At 37.9% G+C, this 18337-nt stretch overlaps 1 protein-coding gene across 8 annotated transcripts in view; it reads right to left on the bottom strand.

Moving 5' to 3' along the window:
* Window positions 1–629: 629 nt before the first annotated feature.
* Window positions 630–18337, bottom strand: part of LOC129740048 (rho GTPase-activating protein 100F) — a 211777-nt gene continuing 194069 nt past the window's right edge. For 7 of the 8 annotated variants that reach the window (XM_055731629.1, XM_055731634.1, XM_055731632.1 and 4 more), the window contains 3 exons: window positions 12895–13271; window positions 12480–12591; window positions 630–12422 (listed from right to left, as the gene is read on the bottom strand). In XM_055731629.1, coding sequence (XP_055587604.1) covers window positions 10735–12422; window positions 12480–12591; window positions 12895–13271 — 2177 coding nt within the window. In that variant the 3' untranslated portion in view covers window positions 630–10734. Of the gene's footprint in view, window positions 12423–12479; window positions 12592–12894; window positions 13288–18337 lie in introns of all 8 variants that reach the window. The other variant, XM_055731636.1, reaches the window with a different exon arrangement.

Raw genomic sequence — 18337 nt, 5'->3', positions numbered from 1 at the left:
CAGCACTCCAGGAAACTCGTTCATAACAGTGGTGAAAAAAAGGGGTCCCTAGTGACTCCCTTGTGGTACACCACTGTTTACCGAGTATGTCCTGGATCTCACGTTCTCCAGCTTAATGTATTGCGTTCTTTCGATTAAGTATAAGCGGATCCATTGTAGGCAAGTGCCGCTTATTCCATTTTTGCACAGCGCCGACAGAAGTGCGTCTATGTTGATCACATCGAAGGCTTTGGACATGTCGGTGTATAGAGCATCGACTTGTAGACCTTCCATCATCCATTGTGAGACTCTTGAGACAAACTCCGTTAAATTCGTGACGGTTGACCGCCTTTTAAGGAAGCCATGTTGAACATCTGAAATTTTTGATTCTATCCATGGGTACATCTGGTCATAGACAATGCTTTCGAAAAGCTTGGGTATAGCTGAAAGGATTGCTACACCACGCTAGTTTTCGACGGAGATCCTAGAACCGCTCTTGTGTATGGGCACTATATGTGAAATCTTCCAGAACTTAGGAAAACGACCTTCATGAATCGAGGCAGTAAAAAGAAACAGTAGGGGCTCAAGTCAATTTCAAAGATCATTTTTAAGAGCCCGTGATTTGTGATATAGAAGTAAATGAAACTACATTCAATATTTATCATGTATATATTTATATATTTTCATAACATATCATTATTCATATTTTCAATATTTTTCCATTACTTTTAATAATTATTATTAGTAGATTTATTCTCCTCTCCATCTTTTTCTTCTTCCGTCCATGCCGTGCTGTACCATTTTGCATATTTTGTGAATTTATGTGTGTGTGTTCATTTATTTCACTCCACGCGCTTGAATTGATCTATTTTTTCTCTCGTTTCTCCTTTTTATTTCTTTTCCCTAGCAACTGGCAACAGTGTTCGGTTACCATAAGTGATGTGATCTTTGTCTTTGTGTGTCCTCTAGTTTGCAGACCTTTTTCTTTTCTATCGTTTGCTTTTCACACCACACCACAGCTATTGTTTTTTTTTTTGTATAAGAATGTTCATGTTTTCAATTTTCCGCTTCGAATTTTCTATTGTTGTTACTGTTACCGTGTTGATAACCACACCTTTAGCGTCAGTCAGTTGTAAATTGTTTTTTCCAACCGATCTAGATCTGTCCCGAAACAAAAGCCAATTTTTTTTCTCTTTGACGTTCGCTTCCAAATATACCTTTTCTCATAATTCGTTTTGGTTTAATTTTGCTCTGTATGAATATTCTTTGTTAATTCTTATGTTCATTTGGTATGTTACTTTATTGTGGCAGTGGTGGAATCAGAGTATTTTGCTTCCTCCTACAGATGTATGACTTGTTTAGTTTTTTCTTATGGTTCTCTTACATATGTTGTTTGTCGCATTGATTTCACGGCCTACTATGAATTTTGGTTTGTTTTTTTATCTTGTTAGTTTAATCAACTTGCCTATACCGTCTATAGCCTGTAATGGATGAATATATGCGATTCGCTTATTATGTGTGCATGTTTTTCACATTTGCGTGGCGATTGATGTTTGTTTCGTTTTTTTTACTCTTCTAGATTTTTTCGATCTGTGATAATGGTCGTACTGTGATGGTTGGTAATTAATGTTGCTATTTTTGTGTTTATTCTTCGTACATATTTAACACTTAGTATCGGTCTGGTTTTGTTCCTGTTTTTCTCATTTTTGTTCGTTTTAATTTTTAAATTAGCTTAGTTTTTCTATGATTTACCTAGATACGTTTGGTAGATTTTTTTTTTCTTTTTTATCGCTCATTATCTTTGGGCGCGTGAATACTGTCTGTGATTGCGGCTTATATTTTTTTGTTGATAAATATTTGTAACGGTGAATTTGTTTGATGGTGTGCATCGGGATAGGGAAGTGTTTTTACATCTCCGTTACGGTTTTTGTTACGGTGCAAATAGATGATTTTCAAAGGTGATTCTTCGGAGAAGTAAGATAGTATGTGAGTAAATACAGAGAGATTCGAACAAGTGGAGTTGGATTTGATTTGATCGGCGTTGAGTTGTTTTTCGCTTTTTTTTATTGTATAAATTTCCGCGATTGAGAAATATAAGATAAATGATTGAAGTTTTATGACTCATTCTCTATAAGGTTGTTAAAGTGATTAATGGTTTTTCCCCATTCAATGGGTCTTCTGACGTGATGGTTGGTTGAAAAATGGCTAATTAAATAGTTATACATAAAAAACTCTAGCGATCTTGAAAGATAGATTTTCGCTGAGCAAGAAAAAATCAAGTAGGTTAAGGAAATGCGTTCGCAGAAAGTTGCTTAGATTGCCTTAGATAAGAAATTGAGAATCATTAGAGAAAATAACGATATAGCCATCATCTCAGTTGGAACAAACAAAAATGAGGCTGATAGCGTTTTCGTTTATTTTTCACTGGCACCGAGGCAGTGGCAAACTTCATATTCAAACAAAATCGTCACCACAATTCATATGCATCGTCCCGGGAGACGACTTTGTTTGTTTATGAAGAAAAAGTATCCAACTGAGCTAATGGAAAACGAACGAAAACGCTGTAAGTGTTTGTTAAATTCTGTATGATCTTTGAGTTGGCCTAACCACGTTGGGAAAATTGATTTCTATTCCGGAATTCTGTGTTATTCACATGATATCGAATTCTAATGGTTATTTTTTTCAGTGTATATTCAATGTTTGTTTGCAATTGTTTATTCTAGCGTGTTTTTTTGGTTATAAAGTGTTTTTTTTTTGTTTCTATTCAGTTGGTTTGATATTGCAATAATTTGTTAAATTTCGTTTAATTCCATCTTGAACTTGATTTTACTTCCAACTACCATAAATAGTCTACAATAATACGAAATAACATCAACCCATTATTTCAAATTACGCTCGAAAATTCTAGGAGAAACCAAAATATGGTCATCTGCGATTCAAGAGCTGAACTTAATAATTCGCTAAATCATATCGAACAATAAATAAAATGATCAACTTCAATCACCTGTGTGATGTTTTTTTTTTGGTTTCGTTTATTTATCAAAAGCTAAACTAGATTTCTGTGATTTTCCAATACTTAGAAGCTTTTCATGAATTTAAAAAAAAGCTACTTTAACGCTTTAGTTCAGTAATTGATAGCAAACTAAATCTAGCGTGGAACCGAAAATTCTCCTAAAAATCAAAATTTGTACACTAAAACGTGTGTTTTCGTAACTTGCCTGTAATATTTCGTCTGTTTGGTCGAAACTGCTGCCACGAGTCCCAACTCTGTTTCGTTTTTGCGTCTCAAAACTCAAATGGACCAAGACTTTTTCGACCCATTTTAAGCTTAAAGATAGTATGATACTATTAGTATCTATAAAAAAAAAACATTAAATCTTTAGCTGGTTAGATCTCGTGAGTTGGTTTGTGTGCCTTTGTTTTGTCTCTATTCCATCATTTTTTTTTCATTAGCAGTTTCTTGTAACCTTTTTCTTAATAGTGATGAATATATCTGTTCTGATGTTTTTCTTAGATTTGTTCAATTTCAACTTAAAGCGCAGCATCTTCTCGTGCTCAACACTTTTACTTCATTACTTTACGGTCATACGTTTAGTTAGCTGGGAACCAAAACTTTTTATCCATCAAGGGGTAAGCACAAAAGTGCTCTGCATCTGAAAAAGTGTCTTGTTAAAAAATCTATAAACGTGTATCTGGTGTAAAATTGCGAGTTGCATGGTAAAAAAAGTAAGCTTTTTCAATCAAAGTAGTCTGAATCCGACAACGCCGGAGTGTTTCGGTAGGTGTATTTGGCTTTCGATTGTTTTTTTTTTGTTTTTATTAATATGGAATTTTACGGTTTGCTGAGATTGATATTCAAAAATGTTGCTAACCGAGACCATTGCATTCAAAATAGTGGACCGGTCAAATTTGGTTTAGATTTGGGCTTTAGCTTACGATTTTTTTTTCTGTGGTTGAGTAAAGCTAACGTACACATTCAGGGTTGCCAAGAACTGATGAAAAAAGCTTTTAATTTACGCAATCGTAGCTCATCCGATACACTTGGTGCAGGTGGTAAAGATAGTAAACTCTTTCGTATAAAAAAATCGAGTTCACCCCTAATATATTTTTGCGTTCAGTGATTTTGTTCCTTTATTCCCTCCTATTCCCGTGTATTTAGGTGTTTTTTTTAGTTTATGTGTTGGGTTTCAAGAGTGTGTGTGTGGCAAGCAAACACCCGTTCAGCTTCTGTTTTCACAAAATTTTCATCGCTATGATATGCTTAATGTTTTTTTCTGTCTTCAATTACCATTTCATCGCTTGTTTTTAGTTATAATATTCGCATATTGGCTGTCATTTGCTTATTTTAGAAATAGGTTGAAAATAGATGGTGAGTACGATCACACTTTCAGTTACATGTTATTTTGTTTTGTTCAACGGTTGATACAGAGCGCGTTACTCATGTTGATTTTCTCTCGATTGTATTGAGGGGATGATTATGTATTTAGATTATTAATATTATTTTTTTTTATGAAAACCACCTTGGTCAAGAAGTCCCCGGTTCGTCGTGTGACGATAGTTTATTATTCGACTATCGATGATCTGCTAATTTCTTCCTGCCAAACTCTCAACCGTTGTTTGGTGACATATGGCGGAATAGTAAATGGTTGTGTTCACTACTAATGCATTTGGGGTACATCATCGATTTTACTTTGCTCGGAGATTGTGATGAACGAATTCAAGCATGTGAAACCCTAAATCGAAGAGTATTATCTATCAAGAGAGACAAGTGGTGATGGATTCCACATATTGATAAAGCAACTAAAACAGTATGCCACCTGACGTGGTTTCAAATATGTGTGTGATATTTCAAGTACACTTTCATATGTACGGAAAAAAGGTAGTAAGTAGGTAACATGTGAATCATCTTCAGCTGTAAGTTTCACGAACCTCCGTAAATAGCGCCACGGAAACGATCCGATATCAACCTCACTTAACAGTCTTGATAAGTAAACTTGTCTTAGTCTCTACATGCTTTCATAGGATTGCAATATGTTACTAGATTATAGACATTTTTTGGACGATATCTTTTTATGGGTAATCTTTAAACCCGAAGTTTCTAGTATGTATTCCGCTGAAACCCCTTAGGATATCCTCAAGATACACAAATTTCAATAACCGTTCGTAGATCTGAAGAAGTGCATTTATAGATCTGTACAGGGTGACAAAAAAGTCCGGTCACACTTTTTTGGGGTCGTCTGTAGCCTACACGTTGCACCATCTTTATGTCAAATGAAAGTGCTAACTTTGCTGCCCAAAGTGGCAGAGTTTCGTTTCTGTGCAGTTTGTTTACATTGGGTTGTGAGCCATGGCAGAGTTAAGAGAAGCTGTTATCGCTGCTCGGTTGGCGCGCAGATGACGAGATTATTTTTTCGGACGAGAAGCTGTTCGTTTTGGAGCAAACAGTCAATCGCCAAAATGATCGAGTTTGGAGTGTGAGCCTCCAGCAAGCTCCTGCTTGCAAATGAGGGAGTCATATGCAAGAGAGGTAAACTGTCTCTTATTTTTATTGATAAAGGGGTTAAAGTCAACGTAGCGTACTACCTAGACACGGTTTTGAAGAAAATTTTTTTGCTTCAAGCTAAACTATTGTTTGAAGACGATTACTACTGCTTCCCGTAAGATGACGCCCCATCCCACACCGCAAAGGATGTTCAGGTGTGGTGTGAGGAAAACTTGACCGATTTCATTTCGAAGAATGAATGGCCTCCGTCGTCTCCGAATAACAAATAATAAATTTGGAGCAATTCAAGCGAGTTATCACGAAAATCTGGGACGAGATGAGATACCGATGGAGCACGTGCGCGCCGCTTGCGACGACTTTCCGAGACGTCTGAAGCTGGTTCGGTCAGAGAAAGGTGGTGTAATTCCGAGATGTCGTCTGTGAAGTATCTTTATGAGTTACTGAATAAAGCTATAAAAGACAGATTCAGATTTTCTTCTTATTCTTTGAAATATGGAGATTTTCCTGTGTGACCGGACTTTTTTGTCACCCTGTAGATGAACACGTAGGATTGGTATCAATAGTAACTTCCAATTTCGGTTGGGTGATTTGAGTGATTTAAAGAAACAAACTGTGCTCGTACCCTAAGATCTCACTAACATAATTCGTCGTCACTAATGATTTTGGTGCTAATAAAAAAGAAAAGTAATGCCACTTAAGAATCATTCCGGGAACTTCTTCATCCAGGCAACAATCGAAGAGATTGATGATTTTGACAGCTTCGATAGACAAACCTTGATAAATCGACGATCCTTCTATTCTGGGTTTATATGCCATTTAATCGACCGAATACAATAGAAAACTTACATAGACATTGTTCGGTCAAGCGTTCGTATCCTGAAACACAATATAAGGCTGAAGTAGCAGATCAATATTTCAACATCACGGTAGCCCATTATTGAACAAACGTTGTGGAAAAAATTTATTGGTCGCCTTTTTTTAAGGTCAAGGTTCAAAATCGGATGGCAATCGACAGAATTCCACGCGTGCGCCATCTGGCTGTCAACGTCATCTAACTAAAATTTTCCATAAATATGTGGTTCAGAGCTTAGACTTTGCGTCCTACTAAGGTAAAAATTACGATCATGTTTCGCCTGAAAAAACCAACTTCACTTCTAAACTATCACATTTCGACTAGGTTTCAAATGGGTTGCGCATTTCCCGTAGCATGGATTCCGATCGCTACCCTTAACTCACCTAACCTCCAAACGGTTGTTGTGCTCGCTCGTTCTGATAAAATTCGTTTGAACACCGCTATTGACATCTAGGTACTTAATATTGGATTTGTTTCGCTTGGTATCTGCTGGCTTGGACATCGAAGATCTATGCAGTTAGTGTACTTCCTTTTTTTTTTAATTTCTATTTCGGCCTGGTTGAGCTGCTGCAAAACTAACAACAGTAACACTGAAGGTGATTGCACTGGTTCACACTGTTTTATATTATAGTTTTTTTTCAATCTTACACATAACATAAGTTGTTTCTATTTCCGTTTATGTTTATTCTATGGTAGTTTCCTTTAAAAGAGTTATTCTATCTAGTTTTTTACTTGGTTTCTAGTTCACTGACTGAAATAGGTGGTGCTGATAAAATACGAGCTTCAGGAATTCTAGGGTGTGATTGGAGTTTTCTTCTATTCAAGATGTTTGGTTGTTTTTTTTTGCTTTCTACATAGACGGGAGGTGTGCGTTTAACTGATCGATCCGACGACCCCTTGGTGCCGGGGACTGAGCTTAAAAATTCCATTCTGAAGATGCATACGAGGGAGTCTTCGCAGAAACGTCATTGGAAGGCGCTGCTATTTCTTTCCTCCTTAACTTTCGTGGTGTTTCTATTTCCAAACGTAATTACCTAGCCATAAATGTGAGCTTTTCCGTGGGCTGAAGACCGCTTTACGTGTTTCAATTTGTTTGTTTTGTAAATATTGTTTTCGAATATTGATGATTCCATTAACTATGGTGTATGTTTCTGTGTATAGCGGAATTTTATCTAATATCGTTTTAATATAAATTTTGATATAAATATATGCGATTTATCTGGTTACATCTCAATAAAGAGTTACAGATTCAGTTACAGTTTTTTTCTTTTTCGGTTGAATGAGATTGTTACCTTTTGCTTCAAGTACAAAACAGTTGAAAAAATATTGGATACAAGCTACTACTAGCTTAATAGGTTTTCTCTCAATAAAAAGTCCCTAATCAGGTGTACGAAGGTGTATTATGTAGGTGTGTTTCTAAAGGATTTGTATCGAATGTATGGTTACGATATGAGAAAGTGATATAATGATCCCAAGGGTGTACAAGTTGTATTTGAGGGTTGGATAAAGAGTATGAGTATCTTTAATGAGTAACGCTTCTGTAACGGCTGGTAACGATGGAACATAATGCGTCCATGTTGCTGAATTTTAACCAAAAGATGCTGGGCTCCAAGCTGACTTCGAGACGATCTTCTACCTCTTCCTTCGGCTTAGAAATACTGTCAGGGCACTGACAGTTCGTTTGGTTTATTTTTATTTCACTAATATTAAGTTGTGCTATTTGTTCAGAATTCAACGACGTATGATTTCCGAATTTCTGCAAAGCTGGAAACAATGATCTTATGTTTATTTGATCTTCTATACTGAAATTTTATCCCAGATCGGCGATTGGACGCTTGAACGGAGTTCTGTTGGAGAGTATTAGTAACGTAGTAACGGTTCGTAACGAAGTAATGGTGCTAGCGGGCGCTTTACGAAATTGTTACCTATCTATTTACAGATTCGCTCAATTCCCCACGACACATTGACCAAACAATAGACTAGTTGCACATTCGCTCACGGTAAACATTGAACTCAGTTCTCAATGAATATATTGTTAGATTATGCTAAATATCTATTTGAAAACAACCACTAAACTATCCTTTTTTCTACAATAACAACAAATCCTTTAAAATTTCACCCCATCGCTGCATGACATCGTCATCTTTTGTATGAAGCACAAATAGTTCAGACAAATTGATTACACAATAACATTTTGCTCACAAAAGAACGATATAGTTGTAGAGATGTGTTGTTAAAAATTGAAGCAAACATATTTTTAATCTTGTTACCAACAATCCAACAACGATCACCAAACTATTCATATTCGTATTTACAATTGTTCGTTTCAATTTATACGAGTAAAGAATCATAAAATCGAATCGGAACATAAAGGTTAGATTATAGCAAGAATTTGCAAACAATGCGCTAGATGGAGTATAACAAGTTGAAATCGTTTCGATTATGTAACCGCCAATATAGGTTAGTAAATTTTTTATGTTTAGTAACAAGTTTGACTTTACGGGAGGCAAAAGTTTGGGATGTGTGTAGTTTTATTACTCAGATTTACTCTGTAAGTATTAGTATGTTTTTCACTATGTTAAGTAAAGTACCGATAATGTATCCACTCTGGAAACGATAGGAATATAAAGAAAACTTCATGCGAAAACTCACATGTCGATTCGATTGCATTAATTATTCATATATATTTTTCTGATTCGAAATCCAATCAAAACTTTGATGGAATTTGTGAAATTGACTCATTTGCTCTAAAATGTACAAAGTTTACTAAAATGCCTAGTAGATTTATTTTTGAGAGATCTTCTATGAATTCGGTTAACGTTAACAAAAATAAGAAACGGAATCAGGAATTCCAAAAGGATTCGCATGATTTGCAATCTTTACTGGATTCAGTCAAACACAATTCATAAAAATATTGACTGTGGTCAATGGAAAGTACTAATTAGAAACAAAATTGTTTCAAAATCAAAACAAATATGTTGTATCTACATGTAAGTTTCTTAAGCTATCGATTTGACTAGTGTGTTGCTCAGTGAATGTATTTGCTTTTTTTTCTGCCATATTATCAATTTTCGTCGTGTTTTTTGTTTGTTTACCAAAGTTGTTAAAGCTTAATTGTATCTTACATTTTTGTTGTTGTGGTTTTATTCGATGCTTTTGTTATTGTTGTTTCCTCGAGAAAAGCTAAACGATTATTTTTATAACTATAAACCAGAGAAGGATGCCCGAGGCGATTTGTCGACTTCTCTACAAATGCTGGAATGAGTTAATACTTGGAAATACAACACTTTAGTTTGATAGAATATCAGTGACAATACTCTGTGTGGTTTGATGATGTTGTTGTTTATTCCATACTGTTTAGTTTAATATGTAAAAGTAAGTCTTGTTCTTTCGTCTTATTGTTTTCGTTTGTGTTTGTTGTTTGTTTCTCATGAGTGTTCGCTTTTTTCTTCTTTAAACTTATATTAGCTTATATAGTAATGACCCATCTTTTAATAACCAAACGTTTTACCTACAGGATTTTACTATTCAGAAAACATTGCTGGGGTGCTTCCAGCTGCACAAAGTAAAGCGGAACTTTTGAATGGTTCACAAGAAGAAAAAGCTAATGCTATGGAATATTATCCTGTGTTCTTCAAGACAGTTTCAACAGAAGTTGACGGTATGGATTATACATTTTAACTCAGCAACTATTAGTTATATCGTTAAAACAAAAACTATCGTAATTTTGCAACATACATAAAAAATTGATCTTCAAATCCATTCAGTTGCGAAAAAAAACCCCTGTTTGACTCAAAAGTTTTTTTAATCGCCTTTCCCTTATTTATTTATTTATTTGCTGAACAGTTTGTGCCGAGAAATGCTGTCAGCGTATTATATAAATTTGAAAAACCTTCGCCAAAAGTCTTTTTTTTTATTCAAGCAAAATTTAACTATGGCTTTCTGTATGTGTTTTGTTAATTAAGTTATTATGTTAGATGTTTATTTATTCGACTACAGTTAAAGCGTATCCAATGCACATGTGAGTAACGGTTTCTTGCAACATAGTTGAAGTGTTGAGTTTTCTAAAGGGTTTCTCGGTTGATTTTTTTTTGTTTGACAATTTCCAATCACTCTAAAGTGTGTAATTTTGTCTCATTTTCCGAATGTTTAGTGTAAAGGGGCACGTAAAAACACGTACATAGTGTGTGTCCTGTGTTGTGATTCAACAAACACCCTCACAAAAACGCTTGTATATTTTCGGGGTTTGTTTTGATTGTTTCATCTTGATTTGTTACCTGGGATAACTGCCTGTCGATATAAAGTCAAAATGCATTATGGAGTATTCAACTACGGTTACGATTGGGAACTAAAAAAAATCTGGTTACTGAGTTCATGGTTATTTCTATTAATACTGATTTTACTTCATGTCGAATGCGTCATCTTCATCTGAAGATTTGAACCCGCCATTACGTCCGCTGCCACTGTTAGCACCGTTACCTGAACCGTTACTGTTGTCTGGGGGGTTGTAACTTGGCAGGAAAGGGTTCGTTGAAGAATATTGCACTCGGAAAGCTGCGGTAGCTCCAGAATCCACAGTAGTACTACCACTGGAAGCAAACGGACTAGTTCCACTTCCGGTGCTGAAATAGGACGACGAAAGTCCAGATGTTGCAGATGTAGTCATGGAAGTTGAAGAGGCCGAAGTACCGTACGACGAAGTCAATCCCGTCGAGCCAAAACCTGATGATTCATAGTCATAATTACTGGCACCCAGATCAGCAGTACTTGATCCAGCGCCGCTATCCGTTCCAGAGCTGACCGATGCCCCAGTAATACTTGAACCCAAACCACTGGAGTTGTCACCAACGTTACCCCCCGTCAGAGCCCTCAACCTATCACTAATGCCATAAGAGCTTGAGGTACCCGAAAGTAAACTAGATGACGAGCTACCGTACGAATAAATTGAAGAATTCTTTGGAAGCGTCCCATAGATACTCATACTACTTACCGCTGCAGCAGTCGTTACTGCATTCTTTTCCCCAACAGTTCCCGCTGGGCTTGCGTAATTAAGAGAAGCACTCGTTGGTTTACCACTACTACTACTACTACTGCCTCCACTGGAGAAAGTCGCTTCCTGCTGGTATAGAGAACTTCCCGTGGAACCTTGCCTACCAAGCGAAAGCGGTAGCGTGCCTGTATTGCTAGTGATGGTTCTCGACAAAGACGAGCCGAGTTTACGAAGCAAAGATGAAGTGCTACCATCATCACCGGAGCCCGAATCCCCACTCAGTTGACTAGGAAGCTTCAGGTTCGTCGAAGGAAACTGGTAGCTACCAAGCGTTTGGCTGCGTAATGTGGACAAGAAACTGGAACCTCCACTGCTTGTGGTGGCGCTGGTTGTAACGCTAGTGCTGTCGGACCGATCGATTGGCTCTTGTCGTTTGAGTGATGGCGATCGCTGTGGAGATCGTTCTCGTAGCGAAGAGTTAGACGAGTGATGAGACGATTCCGAGGCTGACGAAGGCGACGGGGACACTACGAGGTTATTTTTATCGTCCAAACTAAAAGTAGCTACATCCAGCGATGAAGCCGGAGCAGCTGTAACCGATGAGGTCAAAGACAGGGATGTCACGGCGGAAACTTTACCATACGACAGCGCTGTATGGGACGGGGTTGTCGAGGCCGTTGAGGAAGATCCGGACCCGGAAAGATAATCCGACGATAAAAGAATGCTTCTGGATGATGGCGCTAGTTGAATGTCAGATGAAGTGGAGATGCTTGGTCCATTGTTGCTGGTTACGCTATTGCTGATGCCTATGCTACTGCCGCCGTTTCCGTCGCGCTTCCGGATGGCTCCATTCGAAATACCTCCGGCACCATTGCCCAAAAGCGAATGACGATCAAAGGACACGCTGGAACCGTTGGAGAGTGTATGAAGTTCCTCGCTGTCCTTACTATTTCCGTTGCCATTGTTGCCATACTTTTTCGCTAAACCATTGCTGCTGCCTAGGATTCGGCTAGTGTCGGACTTCAAGGAATAGCTACTGCTGGATTCTTTAAACTTAACTGAGGCTGGCGAAGCACCGCGTTTAATAGTATCAGTACCTGGAAGCATCAGGATTAGTATTGACTTCAAACAGCCTCAGGCTCATCTCAACTTACCGGATCCAGATCCGGACGCCGATGAGGTCGAACTAGAGCTTGGGGAGGGTGTGACGTGATGTGGCGATTGGCCGAGCTCCGCCGAGACCGCTGAGCCCTCCGATGGATGGGGCTGTTGAGAAAGCAATCGAAAAGACAAAAACCACAAATAAATCACCATCTACTCAAAAGCTCACCAACACCGGATCAAACCGTTCAACAACTAGGTATTTATGAATATTCAAAGGTTATGCAAGGTGCATAGTGCTTTGTATGATTTTTTCTTGCGGATGTGTTATATATAGTAACTACCACAGCTTGCGTGTATGAATGGTATGTATCCGGATTGTGTGTACTGTACTGATACGTGTTTTGGTGAGTAGTGAGGTGGGTGTTTCTAGAGGTGTAGTTCGGGTGTGGGTGTGTTGCACATTACCTGTTGGCCCACTTGTTGCGAGACTCGATGGGATTGAGCTAACTGAGCCACTACTGATTGATACTGTAGACTGCTGGGAGTGGCTGAGAGCGGATGCGGACCGAGTTGTTGTACCAAGGAAGTTGTTGATGGACTGCTGGCTACTGAACGGGAGATACCCGTCCCCAGGAGGTCCGCCGAGGAGGACACTGTGCCGGCCATCGATGCTGCCGAGTGCGGACGCGGGTGCTGGAGGAGGTTGCTGGTGCTGGAGCTGCTGCTGATGCTGGACGACCCCGGCGGGTGGTGGAGGGACTGGAGAGGCACCGCCGATTTGCTGCCCACTGGCAACGCACTGGCTTTGTTTCCACGCGGCTCTAGTGGCTCGCCGCGCCGACCTGTCTACATATGACTCTGAATTAACCACGAGATATTGCGTTCGCTTTATGAATGTGCTTTGTAATTTTTAAGATACAATTTGTTTGAGGGGCTTTTTTGCAGTTGTCTCAGGGAAACACTTAACAGATACACGCAGCTTTACGGGAAAGTTGCTCAGCTCAACATCACGACGATTTATACGTTTTTTTAAAGGCTAGGAAACATTCTGATCGTTCAACAGCGGAAACGGTAGAAGATAGTAGAGTAGTAGATGTTAGACAGTATATTGGCAGCCATACTTATCAATAGATTTACTAGAGAATTGCATTCGGAGTACAAAATATCGCCCAGTACTTTTATGCACGATTGCCCCTCTGTCCAATTTAATCGGGATAATTTCTTTTCAATCTTGAAAACTGTATACGCGAATGGCCACTGGCTTAATTTATTTAAATATTTCAAATTGCTCATAGTTTTTTTTTTCAATCCATTTAAAACTGAGAAAATTGGTTTCTCAGATACTTTACCAATTGATAAACGAGACTCTATCTTCCAAATTTTTCTTTAAAAAGATTTCTTGGGAGGTTGGGATTGAAATTTTCAAAAGAATTGATTTTGAACCCTTATTTCACAAAAAAAAAGTTGTTTTTAATATGTTTATTATGTTCACTATCATTAGTCTTTATTATGTTCACTATTACACAATTTTTTTCTTTTTATGAGAAATTTATAGCAAATATTTGATATAAAGAAAACGAGGAGGAAGATGAGCACTCCCACGAGATTTTCATTACTCAGATAAAAATCTAAACACTAAATGTGTTGAAAATTTGAAATTTTGTTTTGGAGAAATTCCCAAGCAACCGAAATCCCATAAAACAGGTACCGTAAACTGGAGGAACTTTGATCACCGGGGTAACTTTGATCAACATGATAATCATAATCAGATAATCATCATCAACTAAGTTTAAAGGTAAAATATCTGAAAACTGTTTACTACGTTTGAAAGCCTATAAATTAAGTTACAAATAAGCTAAATTTGGTTTTTATTACAAACTTTTTTATATTACTTCAAATGTAATTTTAAAATCATAAAATATCTTGGTTTTTGAAGGCTCACTAACAAACATCTCTCCTGATCAAATTTAAGCATTTAGAAGCAAATGGGTTGTCAAATGTGAAAATTCCGCTTTTTTTTGGTTTGGGTTTAGTTTTAGTGTTATTTTTATGGTCATTTGATGATAATTTTTGGATATTGAAAAAAAATCGGTCATTTTCCATGAAAAAGCTCGTATAGAAAAAAATGGCTAAAAACCCTATCAAATGATTAAGTTTGAAGAAAAAAAGAACATAGGAACAGTGCGAGGACTCAGGGAATTGCATGAAGATAAAATTTCATTTGTTTTTTAGGCTAAAAAATATAAAGAAATGTTTATAATTTTTGTCCCTAAATGTATGCAGCAACATTGTCTCAGCGCCGATGTGGTCTAGTGGATAGGCTGGCGCGAGTCTGGTATTGGTACGCCAGGCGTACTGGGTTCGATTCCCGGTATCGGCAATAAAAACTTTTTGGTTCGAATCCCATAAGCGGGCCGACAGGTAAGATGTGTTTCATTATATAACTGACTATATAATTGGAATGTTCAATCAGTTGCCAGCTGGCCAGGTATATACACGGACGCCGGAATACCTGTAAGTAAACTAGCCCACCTGATTGATTCGTTCTTCCAAAATATACCTACATCAACACACGCAATACATTCACCACATAACAGTTCATACGAAGCCATGGGGTCCGGGTATGGTGGCGCGCTGCATTGGAGATTTGTCGAACCTAATAATCTAAGGAATGTATGTGAACCCATACTTTGGCAGAAACTGCGGTGAATCCGTGCACCCATGGTGGATTACCAACATACAACATACATATACATACTAAATGTATGCAGCAACATTGTCCATCTTTTGGGTATATTTGTTTTTGAAAGAAAACGTTGAAAAATTCAATCGAGTCCAAACAAAAAATACTGTTATCGATATTTTGAGTCTTCTGTGCTAAATGGCATCAAAACAATAAATTTGAAGATGTTGAGATACGTTTAAACCAAAGTGATCAAAGTTACCCCGAAACTCGAAATCTGGTTTTGTAACAAACATTTAATTATGACCACAAATGTCGTTTGAATTTAATGCAATCAATGATCATGTTTGATACTCCTCACCTCAGTAAGGGTTTTAAAGCTTTTAGGTATTACGAAAAAGCAACCCCTTCCAAAATATTCAAAAATTAATGAAAAAAGTGATCAAAGTTCCCCCAGTTTACGGTACTAAAAAGCTTACAGCACTTAAAAGCTTACATATCCCCATCATTGATCTGAAGTTAAGTTTCAGTTCTTATTGATACTTTCAAGTTCCAAAAAAAAGTCTTAATGACTTTTTATGCAGCTTCCAGCTGCCTTTTTATTCAGCTTTCAAAAATTCGTTAAGTAAGAAATTTTTTTTTTTTTCTTCATTTCAATTTCACCCTAGACATCAATTTATATCACCCTCTATTGATTATTTACTATGATGCCGCCATGATGCCGCGCGCCGTATCTAAAATTTGACAAATTCGGTTTATTGAGATTTGTTTAAATGTGCTGCTCGATTGCTCCATTCCTACAATATACATCAGAATGGTAACTCAGGTAACCCAAAAACTTGTCCGGCTTCGGGATCGAACCCCGACCTTCGTGGTGACGAACGCTACCACAAGGCCATGTCTAGATGTTGATCTTGATGAAACTGAAACTCAACGTGGTAATATGATATCGTTGCATACCTGCAGGCTCACCCGTCCAACCAGACAGCCAGCCAGCCCAGAAGAAAGCACCTCAATGCACTTTTTGTGACTTAGTAAATTCAGTTGAAAGTACTTTTATGCCCTTTTTCTGACTCAAGTCCCTTACAACGTACATATAAAGTACTTTTACAATTATCAAGTTCATTTATGAGCACATATAGTTCGCTCAAGGGAATTGGACAGTTGTTTCTCTCTGTCAGCCAATATTTAACTTTCAAAGCCTTCTTTTGAGTGAATACGTGACTTTTGATTGCTTGGGATAACAACAGGCAACAAAATTCACATTTTTTCGCAATTCAAAGAACATAAGTCCTCGTTCTGACTGATTTGAGGGTGCTGAATCTAAATATGCAGTAATATTTTTTTATCAGTTCTCTCTTCAACATTCCAAATGCGGTAAAAACTACGTAAGATATTTTACCACTTTTTACGCAATATAAAGGGTGATACGGTCAAAATTTGGTCAAGGGAAAACGCGTATAAATCGGTGAAATCGTTTATTTTAAAAATCGAATTAAAGTTCTTTTTCAAGTTTAATTAGTATAAAATTCAGGAAAAATATTCAGTTAGGCTTCCGCTTTTCCAAATCCGAATTGCCGGGCCTGACGCTTAACCCCTGCCATCAGATTTTCTACAGCCACCTTGTCCACCTTCTTCGCCGCAGAAAGCCAGTTTGCCTTGTACTGCTGCTCGTCCTTAGCAGTTTTTTGGTCTTCTTTAGGTTCCGCTTGACAATAGCCCAGTATTTCTCAATTGGGCGGCGTACCACTCCATGGCCTTTTTACCGTAATGGCAAGATGCCAAATCCGGCCAAAACAGTACGGAACAACCGTGTTTCTTCAGGAAAGGCAGCAAACGTTTATTCAAACACTCTTTCACGTAAATTTCTTGGTTGACAGTTCCGGAAGCTATGAAAATGCTACTTTTCAAGCCACAGGTACAGATGGCTTGCCAAACCAGATATTTCTTTGCGAACTTTGACAGTTTCATGTGCTTTAAAATATCTGCTACCTTTCCCCTTCCTTTTGCCGTATAAAACTCCTGTCCCGGAAGCTGCTTGTAGTCGGCTTTGACGTAGGTTTAGTCGTCCATTACCACGCAGTCAAACTTCGTCAGCATCGTCGTGTACAACCTCCGGGATCGCGCTTTGGCCGTCGTATTTTGTTTATCATCGCAATTTGGATTCACTACCTTCTTGTAAGTCCATAGTCCGGCTCGTTTTTTTTTTTTTTGCTCGATGCACGGTTGTAGACGATACACCCAGCTTATTTGCGGCATCTCGGAGAGAGAGGTTAGGGTTTCGCTTGAAACTACCGGCAACTCTCTTTGTCGTCTCAGCGGCTTCCGATTTTCGATTTCCCCCCGATCCAGGCAAACTGGCTGTCGACAAACGTTCTCAAAACACTTTAATTACATTTGTAACTGTTGATTGGCAACTTTTAGCGATTTTGCCAGCTTTGCGTGCGAGTAGCTCGGATTTTCGCGATGCGCGAGCAAAATTTTGATACGCTGCTCTTCTTCCTTGGACGGCATTTTGACAACTGAACGGTGAATACCAAAATCAAAATAGAACCAACATTCTACACACACACACACACACACACACACCTTCGAAATGAGGGGTGATCAGGTTTTTTAAATGCAAAATTGAAAGAAATACGTCAAGTTGATATTAACCAAATTTTTACCGTATGTGTGTGTGTGTGTGTGTGTGTGTTCCATCCAACGACCCCCTGAGCTGGCAGGTATGTTATGCAAAAGAGCCAATGTCAACCAATTTGGTTAACCTGGTTCAATTGCGGGTGCTGGAGGTGTTAGCTCTATTGAAATTCCAGAAACCCATTTCAGAATGACAGAGACCTAGCTGCACATCCCGAGGTTACTTTCCTTATCAATAAGCCCCGCCCAATCATAGCCGCATGACCAACTGGGTCATGTAATTATGATTAGACTTTCAATCTTTTATTTCAATACTTATCTAGGTTCCAACTAGTTATAATCGTCTGATTATATGACATTATTTTCCTAGTCAGTTCAATAAAAGATTGACGTGTATTTAGAGAATAACGAATTAAGGAAATTATGATTATTTTTAGAAAGAAGAAAGGAATTGAATTATCTTACCGTTTTGTTTTTCTTATTTCATTAACCATTCTTGTACCTCATTTACCTTTTTGTTCCTCTCTTACCTTTTTTTGTTGTTCTGTTTTCTTTTCTTGCTCTTTTCATCTCGCTTATTGTTTT

The sequence above is a fragment of the Uranotaenia lowii genome, chromosome 1 (genome assembly GCF_029784155.1).
Source record: "Uranotaenia lowii strain MFRU-FL chromosome 1, ASM2978415v1, whole genome shotgun sequence".
NCBI classification, from domain to species: domain Eukaryota; kingdom Metazoa; phylum Arthropoda; class Insecta; order Diptera; family Culicidae; genus Uranotaenia; species Uranotaenia lowii.
The sequence above is the reverse complement of the archived record's forward strand: the minus strand, read 5'-3'. Positions and strand labels throughout refer to the sequence as shown.